Raw genomic sequence first — 17,740 nt, forward strand, 5'->3', positions numbered from 1 at the left:
TGAAGAAAATTTTTCTCCAATTCGTTTTAAATTTACTACATTGCAGCTTCATCGCATGCCCCCTAGTCCTAGTATTTTTGGAAAGCGTGAACAGACGCTTCACATCTACCCGTTCAACTCCACTCATTATTTTATAGACCTCAATCATATCTCCCCTCAGCCGCCTTTTCTCCAAGCTGAACAGCCCTAGACGCTTTAATCTTTCCTCATAGGGAAGTCGTCCCATCCCCTTTATCATTTTCGTTGCCCTTCTCTGCACCTTTTCTAATTCCACTATATCTTTTTTGAGATGCGGTGACCAGAATTGAACACAATATTCGAGGTGCGGTCGCACCATGGAGCAATACAAAGGCATTATAACATCCTTATTTTTGTTTTCTATTCCTTTCCTAATAATACCTAACATTGTATTTGCTTTCTTAGTCGCAGCAGCACACTGAGCAGAAGGTTTCAACGTATCATCAACGACACCTAGATCCCTTTCTTGGTCTGTGACTCCTAACGTGGAACCTTGCATGACGTAGCTACATTTTGGGTTCCTCTTTCCCACATGTATCACTTTGCACTTGCTCACATTAAACATCATCTGCCATTTAGACGCCCAGTCTCCCAGTCTCGTAAGGTCCTCTTGTAATTTTTCACAATCCTCCCGTGATTTAAAGACTTTGAACAACTGTGTCATCAGCAAATTTAATTACCTCACTAGTTACTCCCATCTCTAGGTCATTTATAAATATGTTAAAAAGCAGCGGTCCGAGCACAGACCCCTGGGGAACCCCACTAACTACCCTTCTCCATTGAGAATACTGACCATTTAACCCTACTCTCTTTTTTCTATCTTTTAACCAGTTTTTAATCCACAATAGAACACTACCTATCTTGTCTTGGGGCAGAAAGACTTCAGGTTTCAGCTTCTCCAAGCAGTAGGTAAAGGGTTCATACTTATTTTGCAATAAACAGTTGAAATTCAGGAAATACAGAGTCTTAGCAATACAGGCACACATAGGGATTAGCACAGGATGTATCATCGATGGTGACTAAATTGTATTGTTCACAAATAGATCTGCAAAATGCACTAAATTAAGAACATTAAGAAAAAACTGTTCTAAATGAGAGAGATATCACAAGTAGTCCACTATTGCATGTGGCTGGGATAGCCCTAGTATTGTGGAAATAAATATAATTTCTTCAAGACTCATAGGAAAGTTATATAGTACATAACAGAACAGCAAGCATATATATTTTAAGTGGAAGGATGAATGTGAAACATGAAGATCAGAGAAAGGGATGATGCAACATTGGAGCACTAAACTTTTTTCTTTCAGTTCTTGAAACAGGAAGAACAGCAGCAGAAAAAAGAAATGCAGCAGCAGCAGCAAAAGCAGACAGTAAAGCTGCAGGAATTACAACAGCAACTAGACACAACTGTGAGAGAGCAAGAGCAGCTACAAGTGAGTGGGCAGGAACTGGTACAGATAAGGGAAGGAGCTTAGCAGAGATTGGATGGCAGAGGCAGGGCTGGTGGTTGGGAGGCGAGGTTAGTGCTGGGCAGACTTATACGGTCTGTGCCCTGAAAAAGACAGATACAAATCAAGGTAAGGTATACACAAAAAGTAGCACATGAGTTATCTTGTTGGGCAGACTGGATGGACCGTGCAGGTCTTTTTCTGCCGTCATCTACTATGTAACTATATATATATATATATATATAAACTGTGAGCAATAATAACTACACACTAGGGAACAGAAGAAGCTGCATATGAGCAAACAGGGTATTATAAAAAGGAGAACAGGAGCAGTTACCAGTAATTGCGCAAGTGTGGGAACAGAAGCAGCTACAGATGAGTACGCAAGAAAAGGTATAGATGAAGGGAGGAACTTAAAGTAAGTAGGCACATGAGGGGCAGTAGCTGGTGTTGAGGGAGATTTACTAAATATTGTATTATCAGGACATTGTTATAATAATCCTTGTGGTCACAGAAGAAACAGTGCTATGAAAACTTTGATATTTAGAGGGAGTGATGGTATAAAAACTGCTAGCAATACAAAAGGGAGAACAGAAAATGACAGCTGTTAGGAAATTTATTTTGCAAAATATTCCAAGCACTGTGGAAGTCCAGGAGTCACAAATACAGTGCATTCATAACCTTTCTTTATATATCTCTTTGCTCTCTTCTGCAGACTGAGAAGCTGGGCATGCTGGAGGCACAGGAGAAGAAGCAGCTTAAAAGATTAGAGGATGAGCACACCATGGAGCTGCAGGAATGGCAGGAGAGACTAATCACCCGCAAGGAGGTTTGTATGTGTGTGCAGATACCTTTCAACCCCCTTAGAGCTACAAGAGAAGCTCAACAGCTACTAAGTAAAGCTGCTTACCTGAAACACAGCTCTCCATAAACAGCAGGATAATTCAGCTACACAAGTGGGTGAATCATCTGAAGGTGCTGAGACAGATCTGCTCTTCCAGAGCTCAGAAATACCAAGGTTTTACTGAGCATGAATACGGAGCTAGCTTCAACTGATTTTGGGGGGGGGGGGGGATTGTGTAGCTTAATTATCCTAGCTACACAGAACAGACATTTGCTTTTGTTGTTGACTTGAAGAATAACTTTAACCACCCAAACAGGGATTCAAGTTGAGGGGTTGATAAATGAAAGGTTTGACAGGGTGGCCCCTTGCAACCCAAGGGGCTGATGCACAAAAGTCACCAGAAACAACCGCTCGCTATTTCCACCTCAGTAATTAGCGAGCGATTCTCAGAAGAAAGCGCATGCAAATGAGCTACACGGACTTTTACAATGCTGTTCACTAGGGAAAATAACAAGGGTATGTGTAGAGTAGTTAATTGGTGTGGTTGCTATGCAAGTGCCCTGAACAGCGTGGGCTATGGCCGCTCTCCACAGCTTTCATACACGCATACATGCTGTCCATGTATGAAAGCCATGTGTAGCTTTTGATATGTTGTGATAGCTAGAAAAGCCCCTTGTAATGGCATGGAACAGCTGGTTTTTTTTGTTGTGTGGGGGGGTGGTTAATGTTGTGGGGCTTCTCTTAAGGGCAACATTCTTCTTAAGAGGTGCATCTGGTGCAAGAATCCCATGGCTGCTGATCTTTCTGAACCAGGATGGGACAGACAGACCCAGGATTGCCACAGCTCTGAACCTCAGCTCCAGCCCAGTGTCTCCATCGCCCTGATCTTTGGATTATGCCCCGGTGGATCAGCCTCTGCTCCTGCTTTCACCAATGAATGTAACAGAGGAATATCCAGATTCTCTGTGTCTCCTCCTCTTAAAGAGACAGGAAGAGGCCAGCGGCTTAAACAAAAGCACTACACTTCAAGAGCAAAGTTTGGGGCAGCTACAGCCTTCCTAACCCGCCCATTCTGCTATCCCCAGGAGAGAGATAATCACATCTGGATTCTTTTGTGTACTTTGGATACGTTTGGATTTCATTAGTGAGAACATTTAATGTTTATAAAAATGTACAAGGTGCTGCATAGGTGTCTGGAACACCAAACTCTCCCAGGATGCATTATTTTGCCCTCTCCTCCACCAAGTTACCTTCAAGCTACAACAGCTCCTAACCTCCTGTAAAAATTCCATGGTAAAAGGTAGCTTCCTAGCTTAACATCTTAGGAGACAGTTGAGATGTCTTCCTGTGAGGCTTTGTTCTACCTAAATAGTAAAGAAACATCTACCTACAGACCAGGATGTAGATTATTTCTTCCCATTTGAGTAAATAGAGTATTGGAAGGAACATGAGAAGCACAATGAAATGGCTTTTATGGAAATCAGAAATTTTATGAGAAACTTCAGACACAGCTTCAGTAGTACTTAGCGTAAGTATAGTCTACCAGGGCTTGACTATCACTCACTCTCCATACTGAAGGTGTTGTCATAAATAAGACTTTCCACAGAATGAACTTTAAAGGGGGAACTAAAAATGGATTTAAAAAATATGGTTTTCATAAGCTGCACAGATACCACATATAGATCCTATAGTTGGCTCTTTTCATAACTAGAGGTTTTAGGTCAATTAGCTCCTTCTTAAACTTGGAGACTAGTCAATGGACAGAAACTGATGCTTTGCCTGTAGTTACACTCAGCTGAACTCTGAATTCATTTTCAGATGGACTTTGTAAAATCCACTGCTTATGCCTGGGCTAAGCAGCATAAAATCTCTTTTACTCTTGTGGGATCTTATCAGATACTTTGTAACCTTTAGATTGTAAGCTCTTTTGAGCAGGGACGGTCCTTCCCCATGTTAAACTTGTACAGCGCTGCGTAACCCTGGCAGCGCTATAGAAATGCTAAGTAGTAGTAGTAACATGGATTGGCCACTGTTGGAAACAGGGTACTTGGATGAGGAAGCTTTAGTCGGTCCCCGTATGGCACTGCTTATGTTATTGGTTCCCAAACCTGGCCTTGGGGCTCCCTAGCCAGTCAGGTTTTCAGGATGTCCACAATGAATATTCATGCAACAGATTTGCATGTCAAGGAGGCAGTGCATGTAACTCTCCAGTAATATTCATTGTGGACATCTTGAAAACCTGACTTTCTGGGGTGGTCCCAGGAAAGGTTTGGGAACATCTGGCTTATGTGCTTATGATGGAAGAAAGAAGAGTGAGAAGAAGGTAGAGCCAAGACTGGTAAGAACACCAGCACAACCTCAGGGTCAGGGTCTTAAAATTCCATGAGCTAAGAGAAAGCACTGGTAGGCCTACACAGCCCCTGTCTGTTAGAATACATTTTTCTCTTTCACCCCACCCCATACACACAGCAATTCACTAGCTGCTGAATTTTATTATTGTGCTTCCTTTGACCTGATTGCCTACCAGAACTCCATATAAGTTTAACAAATTCTTACTGCCATCCCAACAACAAATCCAATCATCCAAATTACACAGAGAAGGGAAAAACAAATAAAGGGAAAGAGGAGAAGCAGGCTATTTGCAAGTACATTACAGATAGAAGTAGCCTATGGAAGTGTGTATGAGGAACTGACTGGATAAAGCAGGAACAGTAAAAGGGTCATGGATTTGATATACTGCCTCTATGGTACAAGCAAAGCAGTTTACAATATGCAAGTACTTTCTCTGTCCCTAGTAGGCTCACACTTTAAGTTTTTGTACCTACGCTGGGACAATGGCAGATTAAGGATTTGTCTAGTGTCACAATGAGCTGCAGTAGGAGTTGAACCCAGTTTCGCATGTTCTTAGGCTACTTCAGGAAAAGATAAAGAAGCAGATTTGAGTTGGGATAAGATAGGAGGAAGAGAGACAAATAAGGTCTGCTATGGCCTGCACCAAAAGAAGATACTAGGAAGTAAAGAAAAGTCAGAGGCCAGCACTCCAGCCTACCAATGAGAAGAACGGCTGGTAGCAAAAAAGTACTGGGCATAGACAGAAGTAGTACTTACAGTAGGTGTGCAAAACTACTGCCTATTTACAAATGTCAGAACCAGAACATTTTCTACATCAGCAAAGAGTTAAATATCTGAGATTCTCCGAGGACAAGCAGGCTGATATTCTCACATGTGGGTGGCGTCACGTCGGCCCTGAGGATTTTCAAGCAAAAATCACCAAGTCTCTTCTAGAGCGTTCTGTCGTACGAGACGATCGCACCGCGCATGCGCGTGCACGATTTCCCGCCTGCCGCGCGGACACGCTCCTCAGTTCTCTTTTTTCCGCGTCTGAGGTGACACGGAGTTCATTTTTGGGTGCTTCGCGTTTCCTCGTTTCGGAGGAAAGTTCTCTTCGTTTTCTACGAACGTGTTTTCCGTTCCTTAATTCTTTTAAAACTTAAAAAAAAAAAACCTTTACTTCCTCAGTTTTTTTCCCCATTTATAAATGTTCTTTCTTTTTCGTCGCAACCGTGTTAGGTCGCTCGGTCGGGGTTTTTTCTCCCTTGTTTGTCAATTTTTCTGACAAAATCGCGTCTTTTAATTTTGCGGACGAAGTTTTTCCCGCCATGTCATCGAAGATGCCCAGCGGCTTCAAGCCATGCGCCTGCAGCAACCGGACCATCTCGGGCACTGATCCGCAGTCCTGGTGCCTTCAGTGCCTCGGGCCTGACCATCTTCCGGAGAAATGTAAGTTATGTCTTAAAATGAAAAGACGTACTCAAATCTCCAGGGAGGCCCAGAGAAAAACCCTTTTTGGGTCCGGTTCCTTGGCGCCGTCGGTACCGGAGGCATCGGTACCGTCGACGTCGAGGGCAGCGCTGGCATCGGGAGACCAGGTGAAGCCTGCTCAAAGACCGATGCACGCTGGGAGCAGTGATGCATCGAGCGGGTCTCCACCCGCCTCGGCGCCTCCTGCTTTGCAGGCCCACCGGGACCGACCTGTGTCGGACCCGGCCCTGAGGAAGCGTGTGGATTCCACGTCTTCCTCGCCGGTACCGAGGAGTCTCGATGACTGGCGTTGGGCGAAGGCCAGGAAGCACCATCATCGTTCTCCTTCTCGACACGGTACTGCGAGCTCCGGGTCATCGAAGCATTCGGTACCCAAGAAGCGTTGATGCCGAGAGGATCGCTCTCCCTCTGTTATGGAGGTATCGACACGCAGGTTGCCTTGCAGCCCGGTACCGGCTCCCCAACTTCTGCAGATTCTGCCTCTGAAGTCCACACCGGCACCACAGCCTTCCCTGACAGCTTCTATAGATGAGCGCATCAAGGCTATTTTTCCTGATTTCATGGAAGCGGTGCTGCACCATTTGCGCCCGGCACCAGAGGTACCAGTACAGACGGTGCCGGAGGCTCCTGCGGCATCGGGCCTTTCGCCGGTGGTGAGGTCTCCTTCTCCGGTACCGCTTCCGGTATCAGGGTCGGCAGCCTCCCGGGTCGACTCTCTATTGCCTTCGATGGAGGAAGCTTCACCAGAGTCTCCTGGGGAGTCAACTTTTCGACACCGTCATCGAGCTCACCGCTTCTCCATGTCGAGACGGGCTCGGATCCGGGCTGCTCTGTCTGAGTTGCTAGCCCCATCCGATGATGGCTCATCTGATGAAGATGGGGGTCATGGAGTGTTCTCTGCCGAGGATTCTCTAGGTCTTCCATCTGATTTGACCCCCTCACCTCAGAGACAGCTCTCCCCTCCGGAGAGCTTGTCTTTTTCATCTTTTGTGCGGGAAATGTCTGAGGCCATTCCCTTCCCTGTGGAGACTGAGGATGAGCCCAGGGCCAAGATGCTCGAGGGTCCTGGATTATCCATCTCCACCTAAGTCTTCTACCACAGCTCCTTTTCATGATACACTCAGGGAAGTGCTGATGAGGAACTGGGAGAAGCCTCTTTCTTGTCCAACTATTCCCAAAAAGGCTGAATCCCAGTATCGGATCAACGGGGAACCCAGTTTCGTCCGGCCTCAGTTGCCTCATGACTCTGCGGTGGTGGATTCCGCTCTCAGAAGGGCCAAGAGTTCTAGGAACTTTGCTTCGGCGCCCCCGGGGCGGGAACATAGATCCTTAGATTATTTTGGAAGAAAGGCGTATCAGGCTGGCATGCTCGCTTCCAAAATTCAGTCGTACCAGCTCTTCACGAGCATTCATTTGCGGAACTCAGTGCGGCAGCTTGAGAGCTTGGTTGATGCACTCCCACCGGAGCAGGCCGAGCCTTTTCGCCAAGTGGTCAGGCAGCAGAAGGCGTGTCGCAAGTTCCTGTCCAGGGGCATTTACGATACTTGCGATGTGACATCCAGATTTTCTGCTGTGGGTATAGTGATGCGCAGACTTCCATGGCTGCGTGCCTCTAACCTGGAGGAACAAACTCAGCAGAAAATTGTGGATATCCCTTGCCAGGGGGATCATCTTTTCGGTGAGAAGGTCAAAGAGTTGATTGATCATCTCTATCAGCGTGATAACACTATGGACTCTCTCTCCCGCCGGGCGCCTTCTGCATCCGCTTCCTCATCTAGGAAGTTTTTTAAAGGAAAGAGGAGCGCGCCTTACGCCTCTAGGGGCCGCAAGTACACTCCTACTTCTCGACAGCCGGTTCAGGCTCTGCCACTGCACGCTCGTTCTCATCAACAGCGTGCGCCTAAACAGGCCCCTGCAGCTCCCCAGCAAAAACCAGGGTTGGGTTTTTGACTGGCTCCAGTTGAACATAGCCACCATAAATGTGTCCGTACCGGGCGATCTGCCTGTCGGGGGGAGGTTAAAATTTTTTCACCAAAGGTGGCCTCTGATAACCTCCGACCGCTGGGCTCTTCAAATAGTCTGGTTAGGATACACCCTCAATCTGGAAACCAAGCCTCCAAATTGCCCACCGAGAGCTCAGTCCTTCAGCTCCCAACACAAGCAGGTACTTGCAGAGGAACTCTCCGCCCTTCTCAGCGCCAATGCGGTCGAGCCCATTCCACCAGGGCAAGAAGGGCTGGGATTCTATTCCAGGTACTTCCTTGTGGAAAAGAAGACAGGGGGGATGCATCCCATCCTAGACCTAAGGGGCCTGAACAAATATCTGGTTGGAGAAAAGTTCAGGATGCTTTCCCTGGGCACCCTTCTTCCCATGATTCAGGAAAACGATTGGCTATGCTCTCTGGACTTAAAGGATGCTTATACCCACATCTCGATACTTCCAGCTCACAGGAAGTATCTGCGGTTTCGGCTGGGAACGCAGCATTTTCAGTACTGTGCTGCCTTTTGGCTTGGCGTCTGTGCCCAGGGTATTTATCAAGTGCCTGGCAGTTGTTGCAGCGTCTCTATGCAGATTGGGAGTGCATGTGTTCCCTTATCTCGACGATTGGCTGGTGAAGAGCACCTCCCAGGAAGGAGCTTTGCAGTCCATGCGGATGACTATTCAAGTGCTGGAGCTACTAGGGTTTGTCATCAATTACCCAAAGTCCCATCTCCACCCGGTTCAAAAATTGGAATTCATAGGGGCTCTGTTGTGCACGAAGACAGCTTGTGCTTATCTTCCCGAGCCAAGAGCAGACACCTTCCGTCTCTGGTCTCCAAGGTTCAAGCGTCTCAACAGATCACAGCTTGGCAGATGTTGAGACTTCTGGGGCACATGGCTTCCACAGTTCATATAACTTCCATGGCATGTCTTCACATGAGATCAGCTCAGTGGACCCTAGCTTCCCAGTGGTATGAAGCTACAGGGGATCTAGAGGATGTGATCCAGTTGTCCACCGACTTTTGGAATTCCCTTCAGTGGTGGACAATTCAATCCAATCTGGTTTTGGGACGCCCATTTCAAATTCCTCAGCCACAAAAAGTGCTGACGACAGATGCATCCCTCCTAGGGTGGGGAGCGCATGTAGATGGGCTTCATACTCAAGGAGCGTGGTCCCTTCAGGAAAAGCGTCTTCAGATCAACCTCCTGGAGTTGCGAGCGATCTGGAACGCTCTAAAGGCTTTCAGAGATCGGCTATCCAACCAAATTATTCTGATACAAACAATCAGGTTGCGATGTACTATATAAACAAGCAAGGGGGTACTGGATATCCCTCTCTGTGTCAGGAGGCTGTGCAGATGTGGCTTTGGGCTCGCCATCACGGTATGTTTCTCGAAGCCATTTATCTAGCCGGCGTAAACAACAGTCTGGCTGACAGGTTGAGCAGGATCATGCAACCTCAATAGTGGTCGCTGAACATGGCTGTAGCCAGAAAGATTTTCCAAGAGTGGGGCACCCCCTTGGTGGTTCTTTTTGCCACTCAACTCAATCACAAGGTCCCTCAGTTCTGTTCCAGACTTCAGGCCCACGGCAGGCTAGCATCGGATGCCTTCCTCCTGCATTGGGGGACAGGTCTTCTGTATGCGTATCCTCCCATACCTCTGGTGGGGAAGACTTTGCTGAAACTCAAGCAAGATCGTGGAACCATGATTCTGATCGCTTCTTTCTGGCCGCGTCAGATTTGGTTTCCTCTTCTTCTGGAGTTGTCCTTCGAAGAACCGTGGAGATTGGAGTGTTTTCCAACTCTCATTACTCAGAACGAGGGGGCGCTTCTACATCCCAACCTCCAGTCTCTGGCTCTCACGCCCTGGATGTTGAGAGCTTAGAATTTGCCTCCTTGGGTCTTTCTGAGGGTGTCTCCCGAGTCTTGCTTGCTTCCAGGAAAGATTCCACTAAAAGATGTTACTTTTTTAAATGGAAGAGGTTCGCAGTCTGGTGTGACAGCAGGGCCCTAGATCCCTTTTCTTGTCCTACACAGACCTTGCTTGAGTACCTTCTGCATTTATCAGAGTCTGGTCTCAAGACCAACTCTGTAAGAGTTCACCTTAGTGCGATTAGTGCTTACCATCAACGTGTAGAAGGTAAGCCTATCTCTGGACAGCCTTTAGTTGTTTGCTTCATTAGAGGTTTGCTTTTGTCAAAGCCCCCTATCAAACCTCCTCCAGTGTCATGGGTTCTCAATGTCGTTCTCACCCAGCTGATGAAACCCCCTTTCGAGCCACTAAATTCCTGCCATCTGAAGTACTTGACCTGGAAGGTCATTTTCTTGGTGGCTGTTACTTCAGCTCTTAGGGTCAGTGAGCTTCAGGCTCTAGTGGTTCATGCTCCTTATCTTAAATTTCATCTTAACAAAGTAGTCCTCCGCACGCACCCTAAGTTCTTGCCAAAGGTCGTGTCAGAGTTCCATATTAACCAGTCAATTGTCTTGCCAACATTTTTCCCCCGCCCTCATACAAGTCCAGGTGAAAGCAAGCTGCACACTTTGGACTGCAAAAGAGCATTGGCCTTTTACGTGGAGCAGATAAGCCCCCACAGACAGTCCCGCCCAGTTGTTTATTTCTTTTAATCCCAACAAGAGGGGAGTTGCTGTCGGGAAACGCACCATATCTAATTGGCTAACAGATTGCATTTCCTTCACTTACGCCCAAGCTGGGCTGACTTTAGAGGGCCATGTCACATCTCATAATGTTAGAGCCATGGCTGCGTCAGTGGTTCATCTCAGGTCAGCCACTATTGAAGAGATCTGCAAGGCTGCGACGTGGTCATCAGTCCACACATTCACATCTCACTACTGCCTTCAGCAGGATAGCCGACGCTACAGTCGGTTTGGGCAGTCGGTGCTGCAGAATCTGTTTGGGGTTTAGAATCCAACTCCAACCCTCCTAGACCCATTTTTCTTCTGTTCCAGGCTGCACTCTCAGTTAGATGTTTCTTGTTTCAGGTCAATTTTTGTTATGTCCTCGCCGTTGCGAGGCCCAATTGACCACTGTTTGTTGTGTTGAGTGAGCCTGGGGGCTAGGGATACCCCACATGTGAGAATATCAGCCTGCTTGTCCTCGGAGAAAGCGAAGTTTCTTACTTGAAGCAGGTATTCTCAGAGGACAGCTGGCTGGATATTCTCACAAACCCTCCCACCTCCCCTTTGGAGTTGTTTTCTTTCATCTTTTAGATTCAACTGAGGAGCATATCTGCACGGCGGGCGGGAAATCGTGCATGCGCAGTGCGATCGTCTCGCGCGACAGACCACTCTAGAAGGCAATTTTTGCTTGAAAATCCTCCGGCCCTACGTGACATCGCCCACATGTGAGAATATCCAGCCTGCTGTCCTCGGAGAATACCTGCTTCAGGTAAGAAGCTTCGCTATATCTGTAATTTTACAGACATTATAAATACTGGAGATGTCAACATAGAGAGTAGTGGATTCATACCATGTTATGCTTTATATAGCTGCTTAATGAAGGCATTCTGTATAAGAAAAACCAACTACTCAAACACTTGGAATTCCAGCAATGCTAAAATCAGCTACTCATGGCAAATGTTGCAAAAAAAAAAAAAAAAAGCCGGTCTCATTGTGCTGATATAATGAATGAAAAACAAATATTATAGCTCTTGGCACACATTTGCATGGAGTATGGAAGGGGCACTTGTCTTTAAACTACCGCTGGTCTTGTGTTTTTCATTCCAGGTACTTGAGGCAGAACTTGTTCACAAGCATAATTTACAGCAGAAGGAGCCAAGGAGAAGCAATAGTGAACCAACCAGGCGGATTTCACGATTCTTCCCAGTGTTTCACTTTCCCTCCTGATAACAACCTTAATGAGGAAAACACTGTGGGTACCCATTTCCTGTGAAATAAGATGTCTTGAAGACTGCAATATTTACTTGTAAAACATGCTGTGAACACACAGCAGTATCAAAACTTAGAGGTAGTGGTTTGGTGTGACACAGCAGCAAGAGCACACATTTACAGAAACACACATATTGTAAACTGACAAAAATATTCACTACATGAGCAAAGATAAGCCACATGAAACAGATGTACATTATGACACCCACATATAACATAAGAAATGTATACAGTAACAGTCAAAGAAACTTTCCTGAACACACCTAGGGTTACATGTGGCAGTTCCTGGAGCAGAATACTTGTCTTGTTTTTAGTAAATAAATGTTACGTCTTTTAAAGACACTTATAGAATTTCTCCCTATGGGGCTGAAGTGGGCACCTCCACTTAGGTATCCCAATGCTACACGGTGAGAGCCTATTTTAATACAGTATCTGGCACCCAGATTCCATTATAGAAAATTAGTGTAACCCAGTATTGGCACATCTCCATGTATGCGGCCACAGTTTTACCAGCAATAAACTTAGCTTAACCATATTGCGTAAATGCAGCAGGGATGTGTGTAACTGAGATTATTCTGTAAATGGTGTGTGTACGGTAACTGTGAGCCTTGCCCATATTCCACCAGTATATATGCATGGTACAAGAGGTAACGTGTTGAATCTATTGGGAAAGTGATCATAGCATGATCAAATCTGAGCTAATATCTGGAGTGAAGTCACCAAAGAAATCTACTGTAGCAGCATTTAATTTTTGAAAGGGCAACTACAACAAAATGAGAAAAATGATTAAAAAGAAGCTAAAAGGATCAGCCGCAAAGATTAGGACTTTAAATCTGGCATGGACATTATTTAAAAATATCATTGTGGAAGCCCAAGACCAGTTGTATTCCATGCATTAACAAAGGTGTAAAGAACAGCAAACGATGACCAGCATGGTTAAAAGGTGAAGAACATCCTTCAAAGAATGAAAAAAGGATTAAAATGAAGAAAATAAGTAGTAACATAAGCACTGTCAAGCTAGATGTCAAGCATTGATAAAGCTAAAAGTGAATATGAAGAAAAACTAGTCACAGAGACAAAAACTCATAGTAACAACTTTTCAGGTACATCAGAAGCAAAAAGCCTGTGAGGGAATCCATGGGACTGTTAGATCATGAAGAAGCAAAAGGGGCACTCAGGAAGGATAAGGTCATAGCGGAGAGATTGAATGAATTCTTTGCTTCGAACTTTACGGAAGATGATGTAAGAGATCTACCTGTACCAGAAATGTTTTTCAAGGGTGACGACTCAGAGGAATTGAAAAAAATCTCAGTGAACCTGGAAGATGTACTGAGCCAAATCGTCAAGTTAAAGAGTGATAAATCACCTAGACTGGATGGGTATAAACCCCAGGGTACTGAAAACTCAAACATGAAATTGATGATCTGCTGTTAGTGATCTGCAACCTGTCGTTAAAGTTGTCCGTAGTACCTGAAGATTGGAGGATGGCCAATGTAATGCTGATTTTTAAAAGGGTTCCGGGGTGATCCAGGAAATTACAGACCAGTAAGCCTAACTTCAGTGCTGGGCAAAATAGTGGAAACTATTATAAAGAATAAAATTACAGAACACATAGACAAACATGATTTAATGGGACAGAGTCAGCATGGGTTCAGCCAAGGGAAGTCTTGCCTCATAAATAGGAGGAAATATTTTTCCACTCAAAGAATAGTTAAGCTCTGGAACTCGTTGCTGGAGGATGTGGTAACAGTGGTTAGCGTATCTGGGTTTAAAAAAAAGATTTGGACACGTTCCTGGAGGAAAAGTCCATAGTCTTATTGAGATGGACATGGAGGAAGCCACTGCTTGCCCTGGGATTAGTAGCATGGAATATTGCCACAATTTGGGTTTCTGCCAGGTACTTGTGACCTGGCTTTTGCCACTGTTGGAAGCAGAATACTGGGCTAGATGGACCACTGGTCTGACCCAGTATGGCTATTCTTATGCCCTCTCAAATTTCTGTACTATGCCACTTATATGTGCAGTTACAGACTAGCATTTAAGTGCCCTGCTGGCACTTCTGCAAATATATGTACACTTATTGCATATAAGTGCTAGTATTCTGTACAATTGTGTGTGTAAAGGACGAATTGCAGACTAACCACAAAAGTGGAAAGCATACCAGAATCCCATGAAAAGATACAGCAAAACAATGGGAGTATGAAATTCACCAGGCACTCCAAAAAACAGACCACGGAACATCCAGTTCACAGTTAAATCTGCAGTCTAATCTTTTGTTGATGACTGACAAAGCACCATGTTTCGGTACCAGGTATTGTTCCATAAGGATAATAATTACAAGAAGAATCAGTCTGTGGTGGTAGGGATCACATATAGACCTGTCTTCAAAAATTAAAATGCTAACAGGGGTCCTTAAAAAGACCTTTGTGTTGCTTTGGATAGTTGCAGAAAGCTGCGCTACCAGCAAGTAATTGTTGAAAGCAAGTTCCTGACAGCTAAGCCCAGAGCTCCGGTCAACCCTAAGCAATATTTAGCACCATCGCGGCTGTTTCAGCGATATTCTGACCTTTTTGACATTATTAGATCTGGGATTGATCTTGTTGCTGATCCTACATGGCCTCTCAAGTGGCGGTGCAGTTCCTTGCCGAGTTTGCATACTTGGGCCCAGCCACACAAGCCAGCAAAGGAGCCTCGGCGGAACAGGCACCTGATTACAGCAGCAGCGTGCCTCACAGAGCTCCCCGCCACTATTCACATCTGGGGAATTACCGGAGCAGGTGAGCAAACCCTTACAGGAGATTAGAACATGGATACGGGAAATAAAAAGCGACCTGAAAGTAGTCTGCGCCGAACTCAACATGCTGGAAGCTGATCTCTGTGGGGAGGTTAGTGCGCTTGGGCACCACGTGACAGAAACAGAAGAGCGTATTGAGGAACAGATGGACAGGCTACAAACTTTAAACACACAGGCTACAGAAGATAGACTGATGTTCCAGCAGCTTTGTGACAAAATAGAAGATCTTGAAAATCGGAGTCGACGCCATAACATAAGATTCCGGGATTTACCTGACACCCCACTCTATGCTAACTGCGAGTTGGTGGTGCAACAAATGGCATGTGCACTTCTAAAGGAGATGCAAATCAATATGGACCCCACCGAGGTACATGTAGACCGGGCTCACCGCTCTCTAAGGGCACCCAGAGCAAACCAGCCACGTGATTTGATTGCTTGTTTTTCTGATTTTAAAATAAAAGGATAATGCAAGCCTCACGAGCGTCACCGGATTTTAAATGGGACATCTACCATATAGAGGTGTATCAAGATTTGACGTTATCTACTCTGTGACGCCGGGTGGAACTTAGACAGCTAACACAATTTCTTCGCTCTCAAAATATTCAATACAAATGGAGCTACCCATTTGCACTACGTTTCTATAAGGATGGTAAACTTCACCAGATTCGCAGGGCTTCTGAGGTGGTAGTGATGTTTCCCGATCGAGATTTGAGCAAATTAGCACCTACAGCACGGAATATGGTGGCCCCGCACCCATTAAAACCATGATGGCAGAGGGTTACCTCGGGCAAAGGGTGCCTACAACGCCAACAGTCGGATTCTGCCATAAGGAGGGCAGACCCTGCTGCAGTATCGTGAACAGCAAAGCTATGGGACACTGCTAGTTGTGATTTTCCTTGAAGATGGCTGGAACTTTATCATCTCCATGTCTGTAAGATTGAAAAATTCTGTCAGACTTATGGAAATGGGGGGTTGAGAATTTACAGTCTTTAGCCATGTGCTTGGATGAAGAGCAACACTTGTAGCGGATTCTGTATTTTTTCAACAGATCTTTTCGTTCTCATAAGGGTTTCACCCTAAACCCTCTACATTTCTTGAGATGATGAGGTTTCTTATGTATAAGACATTGTCGGGATCCTCTACTTTCTCTGTAGTAGGAGGACAATCAGTAGGTAGGATTGCTGTGGGTGATACATCTGTCATGTATATAGCAGGCTTGACTGCTTCAGGTACCTCTCTTAATAGTTGTCTTTATACTTGATGCCTAATGATGACCATTTTTCTCTTATGTATATTCTCATGTAAGCCCCAAGCTGTATCCAAGTACATAAGTACATAAGTAGTGCCATACTGGGAAAGACCAAAGGTCCATCTAGCCCAGCATCCTGTCACCGACAGTGGCCAATCCAGGTCAAGGGCACCTGGCACGCTCCCCAAACGTAAAAACATTCCAGACAAGTTATACCTAAAAATGCGGAATTTTTCCAAGTCCATTTAATAGCGGTCTATGGACTTGTCCTTTAGGAATCTATCTAACCCCTTTTTAAACTCCGTCAAGCTAACCGCCCGTACCACGTTCTCCGGCAACGAATTCCAGAGTCTAATTACACGTTGGGTGAAGAAATATTTTCTCCAATTCGTTTTAAATTTACCACACTGTAGCTTCAACTCATGCCCTCTAGTCCTAGTATTTTTGGATAGCGTGAACAGTCGCTTCACATCCACCCGATCCATTCCACTCATTATTTTATACACTTCTATCATATCTCCCCTCAGCCGTCTCTTCTCCAAGCTGAAAAGCCCTAGCCTTCTCAGCCTCTCTTCATAGGAAAGTCGTCCCATCCCCACTATCATTTTCGTCGCCCTTCGCTGTACCTTTTCCAATTCTACTATATCTTTTTTGAGATACGGAGACCAGTACTGAACACAATACTCCAGGTGCGGTCGCACCATGGAGCGATACAACGGCATTATAACATCCGCACACCTGGACTCCATACCCTTCCTAATAACACCCAACATTCTATTCGCTTTCCTAGCCGCAGCAGCACACTGAGCAGAAGGTTTCAGCGTATCATCGACGACGACACCCAGATCCCTTTCTTGATCCGTAACTCCTAACGCGGAACCTTGCAAGACGTAGCTATAATTCGGGTTCCTCTTACCCACATGCATCACTTTGCACTTGTCAACATTGAACTTCATCTGCCACTTGCACGCCCATTCTCCCAGTCTCGCAAGGTCCTCCTGTAATCGTTCACATTCCTCCTGCGACTTGACGACCCTGAATAATTTTGTGTCATCGGCGAATTTAATTACCTCACTAGTTATTCCCATCTCTAGGTCATTTATAAATACATTAAAAAGCAACGGACCCAGCACAGACCCCTGCGGGACCCCACTAACTACCCTCCTCCACTGAGAATACTGGCCACGCAATCCTACTCTCTGCTTCCTATCTTTCAACCAGTTCTTAATCCATAATAATACCCTACCTCCGATTCCATGACTCTGCAATTTCTTCAGGAGTCTTTCGTGCGGCACTTTGTCAAACGCCTTCTGAAAATCCAGATATACAATATCAACCGGCTCCCCATTGTCCACATGTTTGCTTACCCCCTCAAAAAAATGCATTAGATTGGTGAGGCAAGACTTCCCTTCACTAAATCCGTGCTGACTTTGTCTCATCAGTCCATGTTTTTGTATATGCTCTGCAATTTTATTCTTAATAGCCTCCACCATCTTGCCCGGCACCGACGTCAGACTCACCGGTCTATAATTTCCCGGATCTCCTCTGGAACCCTTCTTAAAAATTGGAGTAACATTGGCTACCCTCCAGTCTTCCGGTACTACACTCGATTTTAGGGACAGATTGCATATTTCTAACAGTAGCTCCGCAAGTTCGTTTTTTAGTTCTATTAATACT

The 17,740-nt window shown here is 45.5% G+C and overlaps 1 protein-coding gene across 1 annotated transcript in view; it reads left to right on the plus strand.

Moving 5' to 3' along the window:
• LOC115469697 (STE20-like serine/threonine-protein kinase) overlaps positions 1–17,740 on the plus strand; it is a 233,442-nt gene that overhangs the window by 199,036 nt on the left and 16,666 nt on the right. Inside the window, 3 exon segments of the mRNA XM_030202484.1 lie at positions 1,326–1,451; positions 2,182–2,295; positions 11,859–12,003. Coding sequence (XP_030058344.1) covers positions 1,326–1,451; positions 2,182–2,295; positions 11,859–11,978 — 360 coding nt within the window. The 3' untranslated portion in view covers positions 11,979–12,003.

This window comes from Microcaecilia unicolor, chromosome 4 (assembly GCF_901765095.1).
Source record: "Microcaecilia unicolor chromosome 4, aMicUni1.1, whole genome shotgun sequence".
In the NCBI taxonomy this organism is placed as follows: Eukaryota; Metazoa; Chordata; class Amphibia; order Gymnophiona; family Siphonopidae; genus Microcaecilia; species Microcaecilia unicolor.